Source organism: Macaca mulatta, chromosome 8 (assembly GCF_049350105.2).
Source record: "Macaca mulatta isolate MMU2019108-1 chromosome 8, T2T-MMU8v2.0, whole genome shotgun sequence".
NCBI classification, from domain to species: domain Eukaryota; kingdom Metazoa; phylum Chordata; class Mammalia; order Primates; family Cercopithecidae; genus Macaca; species Macaca mulatta.
In genome coordinates, this window is record NC_133413.1 from 20,498,385 (window position 1) to 20,516,228 (window position 17,844).

At 42.2% G+C, this 17,844-nt stretch overlaps 1 protein-coding gene across 5 annotated transcripts in view; it reads right to left on the minus strand.

Annotated features, from left to right (window-relative positions):
* The window catches only part of PSD3 (pleckstrin and Sec7 domain containing 3), a 696,970-nt gene that overhangs the window by 322,169 nt on the left and 356,957 nt on the right, over nucleotides 1–17,844 (minus strand). For all 5 annotated transcript variants that reach the window (XM_028852422.2, XM_028852423.2, XM_077943114.1 and 2 more), the window contains 2 exons: nucleotides 14,604–15,711; nucleotides 10,663–11,058 (listed from right to left, as the gene is read on the minus strand). In XM_028852422.2, the coding sequence (XP_028708255.2) occupies nucleotides 10,663–11,058; nucleotides 14,604–15,711 (1,504 nt within the window). The remainder of the gene's footprint in view (nucleotides 1–10,662; nucleotides 11,059–14,603; nucleotides 15,712–17,844) is intronic.

Sequence of the window (17,844 nt, forward strand, 5' to 3'; positions counted from 1 at the left end):
CACTCCCGCTGAGAAGAGGGACTGGCTCGACTTTGCATTCTGCCTCTAAGCAACTTCCAGTAAATGCCTCTCAAACTTCAACGTGCTCATGGATCACCTGGGAATGTGTTAAAATGCAAATTTTGCTCCAGCGGGTCTAGGATTATGTCTGAGACACGTTTCTAACCAGGCGCAGGTGATGTCTGTTAATCTGAGGCCCACACCTGGGAGCAGCAAGGGGTTGAGAACCTAGGCTGCACATCAGAATCACCTGGGAAGCTTTTAACGCTCTCCATGTCCAGGTGCCACTCTAACAAATACAATCTCTGACGGTGAAGCCTGGAGATGAGAAGCTTACAGGGCTCCCTGTCTGATTCTAATGAGCAATCAAGTTTGAGAACCACTGTACTACAGCTTTACTACTCCAGGTTTGCTCCATGGACCACTGTTGTAGACCAGTGCTTTGCAAACTTCCCCGTGAATGGAAACCACGTGGACCTCTTGTTAAAATGCAGATTCTAATGTAGCAGGTCAGGGTGGGGCTCGGGTCTCTGCAATTCTAATAAGCTCCCAAGTGAATGCTGTTGGGTGGCAAGATGGTGAGTAAAAACATCAGAAAATCGCAGGAGTTCAGTGTGTGATTTATAAGGCTTTCCTTTCTTTTAATTTTAGATTCAGAGACCAGTAGAATACCTGCAAACAGAGCGTCAGGCACAAGCTTAAGAAACAGCATATGAGGTATGGGGATAACGAAATGGAAGCATTTATCTAACATTACACAGGATAGTTTAATATCAATCCTCATTAGCATTCATAAGACACATATTTACCTTCCTTTGCACCATGGCCACTGTCTGTCTCAAGTGCTAAAAAATGAAGGCTCTGCTAACAGCTTCAGCCAATTCAATAGACAGACATACCTTGGATATATTGCTGGTTCAATTCCAGAATGCTGCAATAAAGCAAATAGCACAATAGAGCAAGTGATACAAATTTCTGGATTTTCTGGTGCCGATAAGAGTTAGGTTTACGCTGTAGTTTCTCAGTGTGCAACAGCATTATGTCTAAAAACAACAGTGTACATACTTTCATTTATAAACAAACTTTATTACTAAAAAATGCTAATGATCATCTGAGTATTCAGCAAGTCCTAATCTTTGCTGATGGAGGGACTTGCCTCAATGTTGATGGCTGCTGACTGATCAGGGTGGTGGTTGCAGAAGGTTGGGGTGGCTGTGGCAATTTCTGAAAACAAGACAAAAATGAAGTTTGCTGCATCAATGGACTCTTCTTTTCATAAAATATTTTTCTGTAGCCCGTGAGGCTACTTGATAGTCTTTTACCCACCACAGAACTTTTTTTTTTTTTTCAAAATTAAAGTCAATCCTCTCAAACCCTACCACTGTTTTATTAACTAAGTTTATGAAATATTCCAAATCCTTTGTAGTCATCTCAATGAGGTGCACAGCATTTTCATCAAGAGTAGACTTCATCTCAAGAAACCATTTTCTTTATTCACCCATAAGAAGCAACTCTTCATTTATTAAAGTTGTATCATGACACTGCAGCAATTCAGTCACATCTTAAGGCTCCACTTCTCGTTCACTTGCTATTTCCACCATATCTGCAGTTGCTTTATCTACTGGAAGTTTCGAACCACTCAGTCATTCATGAAGGTTGGAATCAACATCTTCCAAATTTCTATTCATGTTGCTATTCTGACCTCCTCCTCCCACAAATCACAAATGTTCTTAATGGCATCTAGAATGGTGACTCCTTTCCAGAAGGTTTTCAACTGACTTTGCCCAGATCCATCAGAGGAATCACTATCTATAGTGGCTACAGCTTTACACAATACATTCCTTCCAGAAAAGCTCAAAGTCAAAATTACTCCTTGATCCACGGCTTGCAGAATGGATATTGTGTAGGCAGGCAAGAGAACAGCATCGGTCTTCTTGTACAGCTCCATCAGAGCTCCCGGGTGACCAGGCATCTTGTCAATGAGTAGCAGTAGTATTTTGAAAGAAATCTTTTTTCTGTTTTTCCCCCCTAAGCAGTAGGTCTTAACAGTGGGCTTAAAATAGTCAGTAAACCATGCTGTCAGCAGATGTGCTGTTATCTAGCCTTTGTAGTTCCATTTCTAGAGCACAGGTACAGTAGATTTTTATTTTATTTTTTTTGAGACGAAGTTTTGCTCTTGCTGTCCAGGCTGGAGTGCAATGGCACCATCTTGGCTCACCACAACCTCCGCCTCCTGGGTTCTAGTGATTCTCCTGCCTCAGCCTCCCGAGTAGCTGGGATTACAGACACCCACCACCATGCCCAGCTAATTTTTGTATTTTTAGTAGAGAAGGGGTTTCACCATGTTGGTCAGGCTGGTCTATTGACCTTAGGTGATCTGTCCGCCTCGGCCTCCCAAAGTGCTAGGATTACAGGTGTTAGCCACCACGCCAGGCCACAGTAGATTTAAGTATAATTCTGAAGGGCCGTGGGATTTTCAGAATGGAAAATGAGCACTAACTTCAACTTAGTGTCACCAGCTGTATTAGCTCCTAACAAGGGTCAGCTTGTCTTTTCAAGCTTTAAGAAAAGGCAGTGCCTCGTACTCTGTAGCTAAGAAAGTCCTAAACAGCATCTTTTTCCAATAGACGGCTATTTGGTTTACATTGAAAATGTGTTGTTTACTGTAGCTCCCTCTATCAATTATTCCAGCTAGATCTGGATAACTCGCTGCAGCTTCTACATCAGCACCTGCTGCTTCGCCTAGTACTTTTATGTCATGGAGATGGCTTCTTTCCTTAAACCTCATAAACCAATCTCTGCTGGCTTCCAGCTTTCTGGCTGCAGTTCCTTCACCTCTCAGCTTTCAGAGAACTGAAGAGAGTTAGAGCCTTGCTCTGGCTTCAGCTTAAGGAGACATTGTGACTGATTTGATCTTCTATCCAGACCATTAAAACTTTCTCTATCCAGAAATAAGGCGTTTCTCTTTCTTATTATTCATGGGTTCAATGAAGTAGCACTTTTAATTTCCTTCAAGAACTTTTCATTGCATTCACAACTTGGCTGATTGGTGCAAGAGGTCTAGCTTTCAGCGTATTTTGGCTTTCAACATGCCTTCCTTACCAAGTTTAATCCTTTCTAGAATTTTATTTAAAGCGAGAGACGTGAAACTCTTCCTTTCATTTGAACATTTAGAGGCATTGCAGGGTTATTAACTGTCCTAATCTCAATATTGTGTGTCTCAGGGAATAGGGAGGGCCGAGGAGAGGGAGAGGGGGGCGGGAACAGTTGGTTTCATGGAGCAATCAGAACACACAAAACTAACTGATAAGGTTTGCCATGTTATATGGGCATGGTTTGTGGTGCTCCAAAACGATGACAATAGTAACATCAAAGATCTCTGACCACAGGTCACCATAACAGATTTAACAGTAACGAAAAAGCCCAAAATACTGAGATAATTACTAAAATGTGACACAGAGACACAAAGTGAGCACCTGTTACCAGAAAAAATGGCACCAACAGACTTGTGTGAGACAGGGCTGCCACAAATCTGTAATTTGAATAAAAAAAAAAAACACAGAGTATCTTCAAAGAGCAATAAAGCTAAGTGCAATAAAATGAGGTTTGCCTGTAGCTCTGTATTTCAGTTTACAGCAAGCTTATAAAGTGAAAAACAAGATTAAAGTACTGTAAACCAGCCCCTTTGGAGTTCAGGCAAATTTGTACTCCTGTGTAAAACACCTTCAGAGAACGATTTACTCAGGAAAGTCGGTGTCTTTTTTTCCTCCCCAAACCAAGGCTCGATGGATAACATCCAGTGTTGCAAATATGGTGCTAAGAGACCTCTGCTAACATGAATATCGCTTCCTTTAAAAGTTAAATAGCGTACTGATACAGGAATAAAAATATTGCTGTATCATCTCGATCAATTAAAGTATTAACCACCATTCCAGTTTTTATTTAGACCTATGATTCTCCTTGTAATCACTCATACCTCTAATGTCCGTTATCATTTGATGCCATTCTTTGATCAAAGCTCATCTAAGTAACAGGCGCCCCACCATGCTCTTCACACCAATAGCCACCAATATCCAGGGAATGACTTCGGTTTGTTTTAAGGTTTAAACCACAGAGTTAGAATGTCTCCAGGAATAGCTATTTCAAATCCAGGACCATTTCCTGAGGTCATCGCTAATTTATAAAAGAGGAACCAAACAGGGAGGGCACAAGACCAATAGGGCGAGGGCTGTCTGAAGGGCACGGAAAGAACCACCAAGGACCCACAGTGCACTTAGCTTCCCTCCTGGGCTCCCTGACAATCGACCCACTGTTGGAGAAGGGACAAAGCACAGAAGAGCTGCCAGGAAACTGACCTTACAGGGCACATTTTCTACAGAGATGGCATTAGAAGGACACATAAGTAAAACCTAAGTGTTCTTGTGTGAGCCCCTCACAGTCCCACCCTCAGCCCACTCCTCACCCTTGAGAGCTTTCTCATGCCCACAGCTGCAAGTGTCACGTCTACAAGGGTGACTCCAAAGTCTCTCCAGTGACCTTCAGTCCCATATTCCCACCAGCCCTACACAAGTAACCCTCTCTGTCCTCCAATTCGACCTCTTTATATCTGATCCCACTAGGTGTCCTCCTACCAACGCTGCTGCTTCCCCCAACTCCAGTGGAGGGTTTCTTGCTCCAACCAGTCAGCCATGCTTGAACTCTCACAATCATTTTGACTCAGCCCCACGTGTCCTAGAGTCAACCATTCATCAAATCCTTGCATCTTTCTTTTTACCAGGCTGTTTCTTATCTATTTTCTTATTGTTCCCTAGACTCTTAAACTACTGCAAAACCCATAATAGGTTTCAACTAAATATCCACAAACTAGAACTTAGCAAAGTCTTACCACAAAACTGTAAATTGGTTGATAAGGCTATTTCCATCTTACCAATAAGCAATCAGAAGTTCCACGAATGAAAAGACCTGCCCGAGATCAAGCTGCCAAGAAAGTGGATGGCTTTGCCCTCCTGTCTTCTGTGTCAACTCTCCAGGCCTATTCCACCTACCACAGTGCGCTGCACTGCACAAAAAGAAGGTCATTTCTCAGGAAGCCCCGTAGTAAGTGTCTGGTGCAGGGCTTCTGTCCATGGCCAAGTGGCAGGATAACTTTTCTTTGGGTTACTACTGTCGTTGGTATTCATTTGTATTTAATGAGCTCCTACTGTGTACCAGACATCGTTAGGCCACTTGACTTTCTTTTCTTCATTTTTGTTCCATCTGATTAATCTCATTTGCTCCTCCTTCCTTTACAACACAGGTATTATTAATTTCATTTTACACTTGGAAAGGGTCTCGGATTTTACGTACTTATTCATAAATACACACCTAGAAAGTGAAACAGTTCAAAACCAGGAATAACTGGCTCTGAGACCTAGAAGAGCCCCTAACCCACATCACTGAGCAGGAACTCCTTTGTGGTTTAAAAAAATAAAATCAAGTCAGCATTATACTACTGTGGAAAGAAGCCAGAGAGAGAAAAATGAGAACCTCTTTTTTGACCAAACAAATTTAAAATGTAGAAGAAAAGGATTAAAGAGATTACTGAAGCAACAGCAACCAGCTCATGAAACCGCGAGGCAGCAGAGCTTCCCACCACGAATGGCAGAAGAGAAGCCGGGAGCTCCGTGGGCAGCCAGATCTCTCCAATTTCACAACATCAAAATGTTGTTCTCTGTCACCAGCTTCACTAATGTCACATTATTTTTAATTTATTCTTTTATATTTATATATTATATTAAAGTGGCTTCAAGTTTAAACTGGGATGCTGAAACAATTTTTCAAATCGCATTTCAACAAATTTCTACTTCTTCTTTCACATGAATTCTTCCTAAGTGGACAAACAATATGGATAGAGAAAAACTGAGGAAGAAAGAGAATAATTTCCAAACACTGCATTCCATTTGAGAAAGGGGAGAAAAAAATAAGAGCAAGACAAAAAAGTCCCCACAAATATTAAATTCAGAGTGAGCTGAAGACAGACTGAAGTGCTTCCCTCAGGCAGATCAGCTGCACGCAGATGTAATTCACCTGTTCCACAGTACCGTTGGTATCCTGAGCAAGATCTGAAAGGAAAACTAGGAAGCTAAGATATAAAATAGATCTATCACACTACAAAGGTTATCTCAAAAACCAGCTTCATATATTTCAGGGAACCAAAAAAACAAGTTTCTGCCATGTCACTGTATTTGCTATTTCTTTTTCTCCTGTCCAAACCCAAGCTCAATGGAAATGGACAATATTCAGCTCTGTTGATGGTCACAGTGACAACATTTGTGCCTTAAGAACTTACTGATTGGAGTTGTGGTCATCTGCTGATAAGCCCGCGAGCGAGAAGCACCCAGACACAAAGAAACCCATTGAAACGGGTGTAACTGTAAGTCTCTAATTATCCTTTCTAATTTTGGAGCCATGTGACAGGACTTCACACAGCACCACTGACCCCTGGTCAGCCTGAGTGCCATGTAGCTGGACCACACAGGGAGGGGATGCTTCTCTTTGCTTCTTCATTAAAATACTGTGTTCCATGCGTAGGGTGAGCTGTTTCTGGCTGACATGTGGCTCACGGATCAACAGGCAGGCAGAGCACCTGGGAGAATGTATTAGGCTGGTGCAAAACTAATTGCAGTTTGCCATTGAAAGTAATGACAAAAACCTTAATTATGTTTGTGGCAACCTCATAGTCCGTCCAGATTTATTCCAGGATTTTAAGAGGCTTTTTCACCTTACACAGAGTGAGCTGCTTGATGTCACAAAGGTATTTAATACTTTTAAAGACAAATAGACAGGCACTCAAAAAAAAAAAAAATGTCTTTCCCAGCTGGATACTAGAATATTATAGATTTGGAATATTTTCTTCTTTGACTTGAGTAGGGAGAGTAACAGGGATGAACAATGTCCCTCTGGCCACCAAAGGACGGCTGAGCCCAAGCCTGGAAGGCATTTCTGAGGGAAAGAACTAAGTGCTACAACACCCCAGTCAGCTTTCCCCACCTCTCTCACCTTTCTTTAAACGAGCAGTTCAGCCGAGAACAATGTCATCCTGTGTTCAGAAAAAAATCACTGTCCAATACTGCCACTGAAATAATCTTTAATGACAAAGTAAAGACAGATGTTGAAACAGAAAAGGATTTAAAAGGAAATCGAGGCAATACCAAAGCAAATACATTTTTGTTTTGCTGAAGATACCTGGTCTTGTTCTAGATCTACCATGAAATCATTATCACTTGGTCCAGTTCAGCACAGTCCAGGAAGAGCACGGGCTCTGGAGGCTGACTGCCTGTGTTCGAGGGCTGAGCATGCCACTCACCATCTGTGTGACCTTGAGCAACTTACTCAGCCTCTCTGCACCTCGGTTTCCTTATTTGGAAAATTAGAACACTAATAGTTCCTTTCTTCCTCCTAGCTCATGATGAGAACCAAACATCATGTGTTTACTAAATAAATAAAACCTATGGGCTACATATGACACACAATTATATTCAGAGACTAGCTAAAGCAATATTTTTTACAAGCTAACGACTAACACTTTATACATTAAAATCAATACTTAATCTCCTTGGTTCACATCTCCCAAATATCAAGAAGGCGTGATCAGGGGAGAATTCATTAGTCTTATTCCTTGTCTTTTGTGCCTTCCTCAGAGCTCACTTTATCCCATGTGCTCAGTCCCCCACCTCTAGCAAGGAAGCAGGAAAGGCAGGTGAACACAGATGGAATGGAGGCATGGGCACTGCTTTTACTTATCACTTTTCTTTTGTAAACATATTAATACAATTGAAATTTTTTTTTTCCTTTAATTGTAACAGTTGGGCCCCCAGTGCTTGGCTGAAGGACAGGCTTAATACCTCAATGTCCACTTCCTTACCTCCGCAGAGGGATATTTCAACATAGATGAAATTTTAAAAGGCCAGCTCACTGATTGCTTTAAAAATATGTGGAAATATGTTTACTATTGACCTGGTAAATTTTCCCTCAAATTGAACGCATACACTGCCACCACCACCACCAAAAGCAGCTCTACATTGAGAACTTAGTTTCTTGAAAACAGATCATCTCAGACTTCCAGCTTTATCGACACATGGCATGAGAGAAATCAGATCAAAAGAAGAATAATAATATGAGAGAACCAACACCTAGCACAGTGAATGAATCTGGCCTAGGAGTCAGGTGACTTGAATTCTAGTACAGTATCTGTCACAAGACAGCCACGTGGCTTTGGGTAACATATCCCACCAAACTGGAATACAGATTCTATATTATTTAAAAAACTTTTTTAAAAAAGCTATCTGAGGCCCATTCAAGTAGTAAAATGTCCTAATTCTCTAACCCAGAATACTAACACAATTCTTTTGTGGTTGCAGCTTCTCCCAATCACCAAGGAAGGCAGAAGGGGTAAAGAAAAATATGAGTTTTCTAGTTTCCTTAAAATTTCTTAGGATCATTAAACCTGCCTTGAATAGAGGCATACATCAGAAAATAAAGCTTCCTCCACCTATAACCACGTATTATCATATGGCAACCTCAAATAACACAAAATGGGGGGTCCCACCAAGCTTGTCTGTCCAAGCCACTGGCAGTGCTCAGCGCACGGTAGGATGACCACCGTCAGGAATTGTACAGGAGGAGTGCCCGGGCTCGGGCAGAAGTGAGCTGGCACGTCACCAAGGTGCTTGTCACTCAGCACTAGAATGTGGTCCTTTACTACTAGACAAGATCTCCTGGTTTGACAATGAAGGGACACAGCTGAAACTTTATCTCAACACGGCCTGAAGGATACCACTGTTTAAATCTGAGATGCTAAAACACTATAACCTACTCCAATACTCTCTCCCAACTATTTAACTCTGTCCATCCTCGTGACTGGCACCCATGCTGCCCCAAACGATGACAACCTCCCATTCTAAGTGCACAAGCCGCACATTTAACAAACCTTTCACCCAATTCCTTCACTGATGTTCATCTCTTGGCTTCACTTAACGACCACTCCCTGTAGCTTCTGCAGTGAAGCCTCTCGGCCCAAAACTCTTCAGTTCCCCAAACCATGTTTGGTCTGTAATATAAACAACTTCCACTCACCCTAGAAAACTGAGTTGGGATTTCCATGAAATTATCTGCAAACCTTTCCTGCAGCATTTTATCGCAATTTGCAGTCCTCAGAGATGACGTTGAAAGGGGAGGACTAAGGTGGCACCGTCCGCCGAGGAGCACCGTCTTGCAGGGACACTGTTTTCAGGGATGCTTCCTCTCCAGGACTCTTCCACGGACAGACATTCTGATCTCAGAGATACAGGAAGTCTAGATGTGGACTAACCAGGCAACCAGTTCATATGCACACATTTACCCAGGCTCTGCTTTGTACCATGTCCTGTGTGAGGTGCTTTAGTCTCTATTAACCCTTTAAATCTCACGGCCTCACAACACGCTGGATCGTTAACCCCATTTCGTAAATAAATAAATCAACTTTCAGAGAAAATAAGTGGCTTGCTCAAGTAATTCAGACCAAAATCTTGTTTTGACACCTTGTTCTTTTTATTCTCACTGTAACCCAATAAGACAACCGATATCCCCCAATCCATTTTCACAAGGAAATGCATTGCTACAGTGTCACAAGGTGCCAATCCTGAATTTGCTCATCCAATGAACTATTAACCTTCAAATTGGTTATAGAAAATGCTCAGCACAGGACAGACTGCCCAAAAAGAGAGGTGCATTGAAAACCTGTATTACTAGCTTTTTTTTTTTTTTTTTTTAAACAAAAAGCACTGGTATTATTTCATATAGCTTTCAACAGTTTTAAAATAGTTGATCACCATTTAACACCACCCCCCACCAGCTCCATACAAACACACACACACACACACACACACACACACACAATATATCAAAACAAAATTCATAAAATTGTCACAGGTAGATAACCTGAGGATGACGAGCATGAAGAAATGAAATGCTGGGTAATCCATAAATAGATGTGGAATCCCCAGATGACAGGCAAGGTGCATACAACGTACAAAATGTGTCATTTTATCTCCCAGATAGACTAAAATCCTAAAGTAGAGAGAGAAAATACACAGCCTAGACCAAGATATCAGCTCTCTCAAGCATCTGTCTAATTGGATCCTTCCTTCAACATGTCTGGAACAGGAGGACAGAATAGGACCTCTCAGAGCAAAGGACTGGAAGAGATTTTGCTGACTGCATAGTCCACCGCTTTAGTTTCCTATGAAGGAATCTCTGAGCTAATCAAATAACCTTCTTGAAGTCATCAACCACCCTCAGTGCCAAACTAAAGCTACGATCTCTCAGTGTTCTTTTCACAGCACCACGTCGCTGCCATTGTCGGAGCTGATATCTCACTCATCATCCCCAAATATTTGTTTGGTATCCAATTTATAGTCATCCAGGAAATACCACAGACTAAAATGATCACAGTTTGCCAATTTGACAAACCACTAAGGTGTGTCCTTCCTGCCCTAAAACTCAAATTACTTTTCACTCACATCATTGGCTTATATCCACAGAAATTGGCCAAATGATTTAAAAATATATTCCACACTCAGATTTCCCAAAGAAGAAACCCTACAAAAACCACCAGTATGAAATGTATGAGAATGGGACGAGTACCTTCCCCAGAAAGCAATCTCCGGGGTGCCCTTCGTGTAGATGGAGTCGTTGGCATCATTCAGCCCATTGGTGACCCCACTAGAATAGCCCATCACGATTCCACCATCTGCTGACACACTCAGGATATCCTGATGTCCTCCCCCTGATGTCCTCTCCAAGAACTGACCACCTTCTTTAATGCGCTGTTGTATCATTGGAGTGAGGGGCATTTCAAAGCTAAAATAGCTATCAGGCTCTGAGTATAATGTCTCCAGGGACTCCGCACTGTAGTATAAAGAAGTGTTGTCCAAAATGGTTTCAAACTGGGAGCTGTACACATCAGTGGAGTCCTCTGTATATCCAGGCCCGAGGATGTCTTCATCTTCCCCCTTAACGTGCTCCTCTTGTTCAGTGATCCTGGAAAGTAAATAAGAGTGAGGAATTCCAAGATTAGGTTAATGTCTTTATTTTTCCCCCTTCAATCATATAAAAAGGACAACATTCTGAAGATCTAACTCTTCTATTCATTGACTTTATCTTAACATATTTGGGAAGGAAGCTATGAAACATAATCAGGTTGAAAAAGTCTCACCATATATGTGGCTAGGACACTATAAATAATTTAATAAAGTTTCAAACTAGCTTCCTAATGTGTGAATACATCTGGTCCAATGAATATGTGAATAAAATATTCAATTCTCATTTTAGCCAACTATACCGTGCACATTCAGATTATTTGCAACTACCAGCATTCCTAATTATAACAGAATCAGATATCATGTAAACTTGATACGGCAAAATTTCGGTAAAAATACACCAAACTTTCATCAGTTGATTAATACTTTTTGATTTAAATAAGGCCAAATGCTCTCAAGCAGATGACTACATCAGAAGCCAAGAGCTGCCCCCTGCTGACAACACAGCAGCACTGCAGAGAGATTTCAGGTCCAAAATTAGATAGCCAACGAACAGCCTAACAAAAGCCAACAGAAACCAAGGCTAACCAAAGCCTTGAGATATTAGAAACAGCTCAAAAGTCAATATACAGGGTGGGGCATTCACTTCGGCACACAAATGTGAACAATTAATATGCAGCATGTTCTTCAAATATTAAAAATGAACATTAGGATAACTAAGTAAAAAAAACTTGGGAGTTAGATAACTAGGAAGAGCAAGAGGTCAAGAGTTAGAAAAACCGGAAGCTGAACTTTGGCTATCTCAATTACCAGCTATATCACTTGAAGCAACTTTACTTAACCTCTCTGAGCCTCAGATTCCTACAAACAGGAATAAAATAGAAATAGGAATTATCTATTAAGCATCTCATAAGTCATCCACATTCCCAGGTATTACTGGAATCCACATTCAACATTGCAACTGGTTTGTTGTTTTTAAATACTGAAGGTCAGCCATGGACTAAATGCTATGTTCTTAATGGCTTCCCACTGCACTTGGCATAAACTGGACCGTTCCTAAGATGATGCTCCTCTCCACCTCTCCACACTCACTGCACCCCATTCTCCCCTGCTCTTTTTTTTGAGATGCGGTCTAACTCTGTCACCCAGGCTGGGGTGTGTTGGTGCAATCTCAGCTCACTGCAGCTTCCGCCTCCCAGGTTCAAGTGACTCTCCTGCCTCAGCCTCTCAAGTAGCTGGGATTACAGGCACGTAACACAACGCCTGGCTGATTTTTGTATTTTTAGCAGAGACGGGGTTTCACCATGTTGGCCAGGCTGGTCTCGAACTCCCGACCTCAGGTGATCCACCCGCCTCGGCCTCCGAAAGTGCTGGGATTACAGGTGTGAGCCCCCATGCCCAGCCTCCCCTGCTCTTCAGGCATCAGCCACACAGGTTGAGTTTCAAATCTTCAAGCCTGGCACAGGCCTTGGCTTCACACATCTGCAGGAAGCACACACTAGTCAGGGAGCTCGGCAGCCTCCTGTGCACATGCTGTTCCCTCTGCCTGGAATATTCTTCCTACCCCTTCTCTGCCTGGCAAACTCATTCCTTCCTCATGTCTCAGTTTAATTTCCATTTCCATAGAAAAGCTTTGTCCAAGCCATCAACTGAACTGGCCTCTCCCCTCCATCCAAATTATTCTTTCTCGTAGGTCTCTGTTCTTTTCCTTCACAGAACCTAGCACACTTTGTGATCCTATACCTATTAGCATGTTTATGTGATCAATGTTTATCTTCAGCGATAAATTCCATGAGGACAGTAACCGTGAGCCGCATCTATTTTGAACATTCTTTTATGCCCAGCATCTTGCAGTGTCAGGACATAGGAGACAACCGAAAAATATTTGTGGGAAGAAAAGAGGAATGAATTATTAATCTGAACAACAGTAAAAGTATATATTCCAGTGGGAATATAAACACTGGGCCACATGCCACATATCAAGGCCGCTTTGGAGGGAAGTCTGGAGAGCTGATGGGTTGGGGAGGGGAGTGGGAAGGATCCTGCCAGCGATCCCAAAGAAGCAACACTCTCAATGGGTTTGTTAACTGCAGAGGAAAAGGCATTTCCTTACACCGAACAAGAAAACAAGAAACAACCCTCCGCTTTGACACAGATGCTCTCCTGTATAAACTATAAAACATGGTGTCATGACGACTGACAGAAGAAAAGATGGCACCAATTAGAGGTACAGTACACAACAAATGACTACGATCGAAGGGAGTGGAGAAAGATGGGTCATGTCTGCCATTTATCCAGAGTCTAAGCTAGTGTAGATGTCAGAAATGCAGAGAAAGACCAGGAAATACCACATGACGCCAAGTTTCACTCATAAAGGCCATAAATCTCATAAGTGGGAGTTAAACAATGAGAACATACGGGCACAGGGAGGAGAGTATCACCCACCGGGCCCTGTCAGGGGGTTGGGGGGCAAGAGGAGGGACAGCATTAGGAGAAATACCTAATGTAGATGACGGGTTGATGGGTGCAGCAAACCACCATGGCACATGTATACCTATGTAACAAACCTGCACGTTCTGCACATGTAGCCCGGAACTTAAAGCATAATTTAAAAAATAATAATAAAAGCCATAAATCAAAATATATGCTACTTGTGAGAAGAAGAAATTCCCATGTGAATACCAAGGATAAACTGAATTATAAAATCCACTTCTGAACCCCTGAGATGTCATTTCTAAACACAGGAAGCGGCCGACACAGTGGCTCACGCCTGTAATCCCACCATTTAGGGAGGCCAAGGTGGGAGGATCATTTCATGCCAGGAGTTTGAAACAGCCTGGGCAACACAGTGGGACCCCATCTCTACAAAGAAGACAACAGTTGGCCAGGCGTGGAGGTGCACATCTGTACTCCCAGCTACTCAGAGGGCTGAGATGGGAGGATCTCTTGAGCCTGGAAGGTCAAGGCTGCAGTGAGCCATAATCACACCACTGTACTCCAGCCGACAGAACGAGACCCTGTCTCTGTATAAATAAACAAACAAACAAACAAAGGAAATTGAGTGGACCCAGAACCTCTGTGTACATACATGTATGTAGGCTGGACTGAAGGCATTGGTGTTATACCCAGAAGAAATGCCAAGGTTGGAAGTACCAGCTACATAGGGTGTGTCAAAAGAGTCCAAACCTTTTCATATTACTAAAGATTACGGTGGGGTATGTTAGTTACCTTGATGTTGGAAAACTTGAAATCTGTCAAATGTTAAGAAAATGTCAGAAAAGAATTCACAGTGTAGTGTTCACAGTCTGTTCAGAACTCTGTTTCCCTGGTCCATGCCTAATGGATGACTTTATAACGAGATCACTTTAATACCTGAGAAGCTTAGGAGGAATCTTAGCTTAGAAGGACCTAGCTTATAGTAGCTCCTCTTATATTCTATGATAACAAGGACCCAACGTTTTGTGATTGAGTTCTCCTGTCAGGCACAGGATAACGGTTTTCCATGGTAAGTACCAGGCAGCTCAGACAGCTGCTCTGGGAGCTCACCTTTCCTTGTCTCTCTCTGGCTCAGGTGTCTTCTCAAGATGCTGTTTGTTTTCCTTTAGGAAGACTTCATCCTCTCCACTCTCATCAAGACGCACAGGGGAGAATGTCCTCGAGCTAGTGCCAGGCCTCTCTGAAGGAGCCTTCCAGGACTCATCCCAAACATGGTCAGTTAAACGACTTGAACCACACAAACCAGCTGATGAGATGAGACGGCACGGCACTTTGGAAAACTCTTTGCTTTCAGGAGAGGCTGTTCTTCGCAGTGATGTCTCAGAATCTACAGGATGCTGGGTCTCTCTCTTATCTCCTCCTGTCCACAGTATCTCCACTCCTTGAAATTCCACATGTTTGACCCGGCCTGGGCGTCCCATGGAGCTGCTTTGATCACATCCCCCTGGGTGCTCTCTCCCAAGAGCAGACCTCTGCTCTTTTAAGAAACCAACACTGCCTGCCGAGTGGCAGGTCACCGCTGAGCTCCCGAGGGAGGCCACAGGACAAGATGGCTCCTGCACACAGAGCGCCCCCTTCCTCCCATTATTCATTATCTGGGAAAGCTCTGCCCGAGTGTCTCCAGTTAACAGCGCGGTCAGATCCTTCTGGATGCTCAAATAAAAACTTTCCTCCGTCGTTACTTCAGCTGAAAGAGGTATTTCTGGTGCTTTTTTTTGGCCAGCAGGGAGCAGTTTGTTGACTCTCTGTGTTTTATGACTGGCAGTGTCCAGCTCTTTTTCCACCTGCTGAACTGAAAAACTAGAAACAGCATCTTGGTCCAGTACCTTTGTAGCCTGTAATGTTCCAGAAATGATTCTGGCTTCTGTGGCTTTCAGAGCTGAAATCAAAGAGTCAATGGGCTGTAAACTTTGTTCCTTGAGGTGACTTTGAGAGGGGGCCTCTCTGACATCTTTTGGTCCTTCTGTAACACTGTCGAGCCCAGAGTGGCAGCCAGTAAGAGGCTGGACACCATGCTGCTCTTGCGGGTGGCATGGCAGAGTCTCACCATCAAACTCCAGAGAAGCCCTTAGGCCATCTCCACCTTCCTCCATGGTTCCATATTCTGGAAATTCATTTGTGACATTTGGTGGGAGTAAAGTGCTTCCTCCATGATCACCTGTGAAAAGAACACAATGGACGCATGATTTGTTGTAGAAAGACAGGGCCCAGGAGGTAACGATGCATATTCACACAGATTAGGCACTCAGTAATACTTATTCACTTGATTGCTGCATTATATCTGTCCTCTCACCACCCTGTAACACATACTTCTCATGACACTGCAGTGACCCATTCTACTCAGCCTACATGAGTATAACCACAAAGCTTTCAGTATAGAGGGCAGTCTAATGACACCTGCCCTATTTAACTTTGCTTCTGGTGTCCCATACGTGAGGATTCAGTAACTCAGTTGCTTCATTTGCAAAAAGGGATTACAATAAGGATATGTACCACCTTCCAAATACCACTTATAAATCAGCAACTAAAATATTTACATTGGACATAGCACTAAAGAGCCCTATGACCCAGCCAGCAATATCTGTGCAGTGCAGTCTCTGAGACAGCCCCTGCAAAACACTTAGCATCTATTTACACTCAGTCAGTATTTTTTTCTGCCAGAAGTCTGCCCTTCATTGTTGGGTTTCTGTGGAGGGAAAAAATGCTTTCAAAACATCCCTGAAAAATAAGAATGAAGCCAACATGGAACGAGAAACTTACTGCGCTGATCAAGATTTCCAGGATCCCAACTACAGAAAATGCATTGTTCTCATTTCATTTATTTTCTCAATTGACAATAGTTTGTTTATATATATACACATGTATGTTTATATATATAAACTTTATATATATATTATACAACATGAGTGTATATGTATGCATTTAATATATACATACACTTGTAGAGTAGCTAAATCAAGCTAATTAACAACAACATACCAGGACTTTACCTCAGATTTTTGGTGTGTAGTGAAAACACTTGAAACCTACTTACTCTTCTAGCAATTTTCAAGTTTACAATACATCGTTATTAACTATAGTCACCATGTTCTACAACAGACCTCCTGAATTTATTCCTCCTATCTATCTACAATTTTGTATCCTTTGACCAACACCTCCCCAATCCCACCACCTGCCAGTCCCTGGTAACTATCATTCTAGTTTCTGCTTCCAAGAGTTCAACATTTTAGATTCTATATATTAGTAAGATCACCACCTGCATAAAATTTTAGTGGCAGCTTATGAAGAACCACAATATATGAAGTAAACAGTATTTAATTAGTATATATTCACTATATTGAACCAAATTTATAATATTTTCTTGTTAAAATGATAGCCAGTGAGAACTGAAGATGGGGACATTCTGACAAACCAAAACTTTAAATTGGGGGTTTACGGAGAGCAGTTATAGTCCTATCAGTCCCAGTATCCAGTCTTCTCCTGAACTTAGTTTTGGTTACTTTGTATCATGAAAACCCTCATCAATGCTGGAAATACAGTGTACTCACTTCTACTTTATGAAAGAGGACATTAGTTGTTACCATTTTTATTTATTTTATTTTATTTATTGAGATGGAATATCACTCTGTTTCCAAGCTGGAGTGCAGTGTTACGATCTCGGTTCACTGCAACCTCTACCTCCTGGGTTCAAGCGATTCTCCTACCCGTCTCCAGAGTAGCTGGGACTACAGGTGCGTGCCACCACGCCCAGCTAATTTTTGTGTTTTTTTTTTTAGTAGAGATGGGGTTTCATCATGTTGGCCAGGATGGTCTCGATCTCTTGACCTCATGATCCACCCGCCTCTGCCTCCCAAAGTGCTGGCATTACAGCCATGAGCCATCATGTCTGGCCATTGTGACCATTTTTAAACTACTGCAGAGTTACAACCTTCCTATTTTGTGAAATATTTGATAAATGTCTGTAATATGTACACTGAAATGGCTGGAAAAAAGGAAAAAAGACTTGATTCTGCCTGTAATCCCAGCTACTTGGGAGGCTGAGGCACGAGAATCATTTAAACCTGGGAAGCAGAGGTTGCAGTGAGCCAAGATTGCACCACGGTAGTCCAACCTGGACGACAGAGTGAGACTCCATCTCCAAAAAAAAAAAAAAAAATTTGATTTCCAAGGCATGCACTAAATGAGGTAACTTGGAAACATCAGTTATCCTAATAACTGACAATTATTAATTACTGATGCAATTACTAATAATAGATGTATTGCTATTTAACACACGGTATCCCCCAGTGTG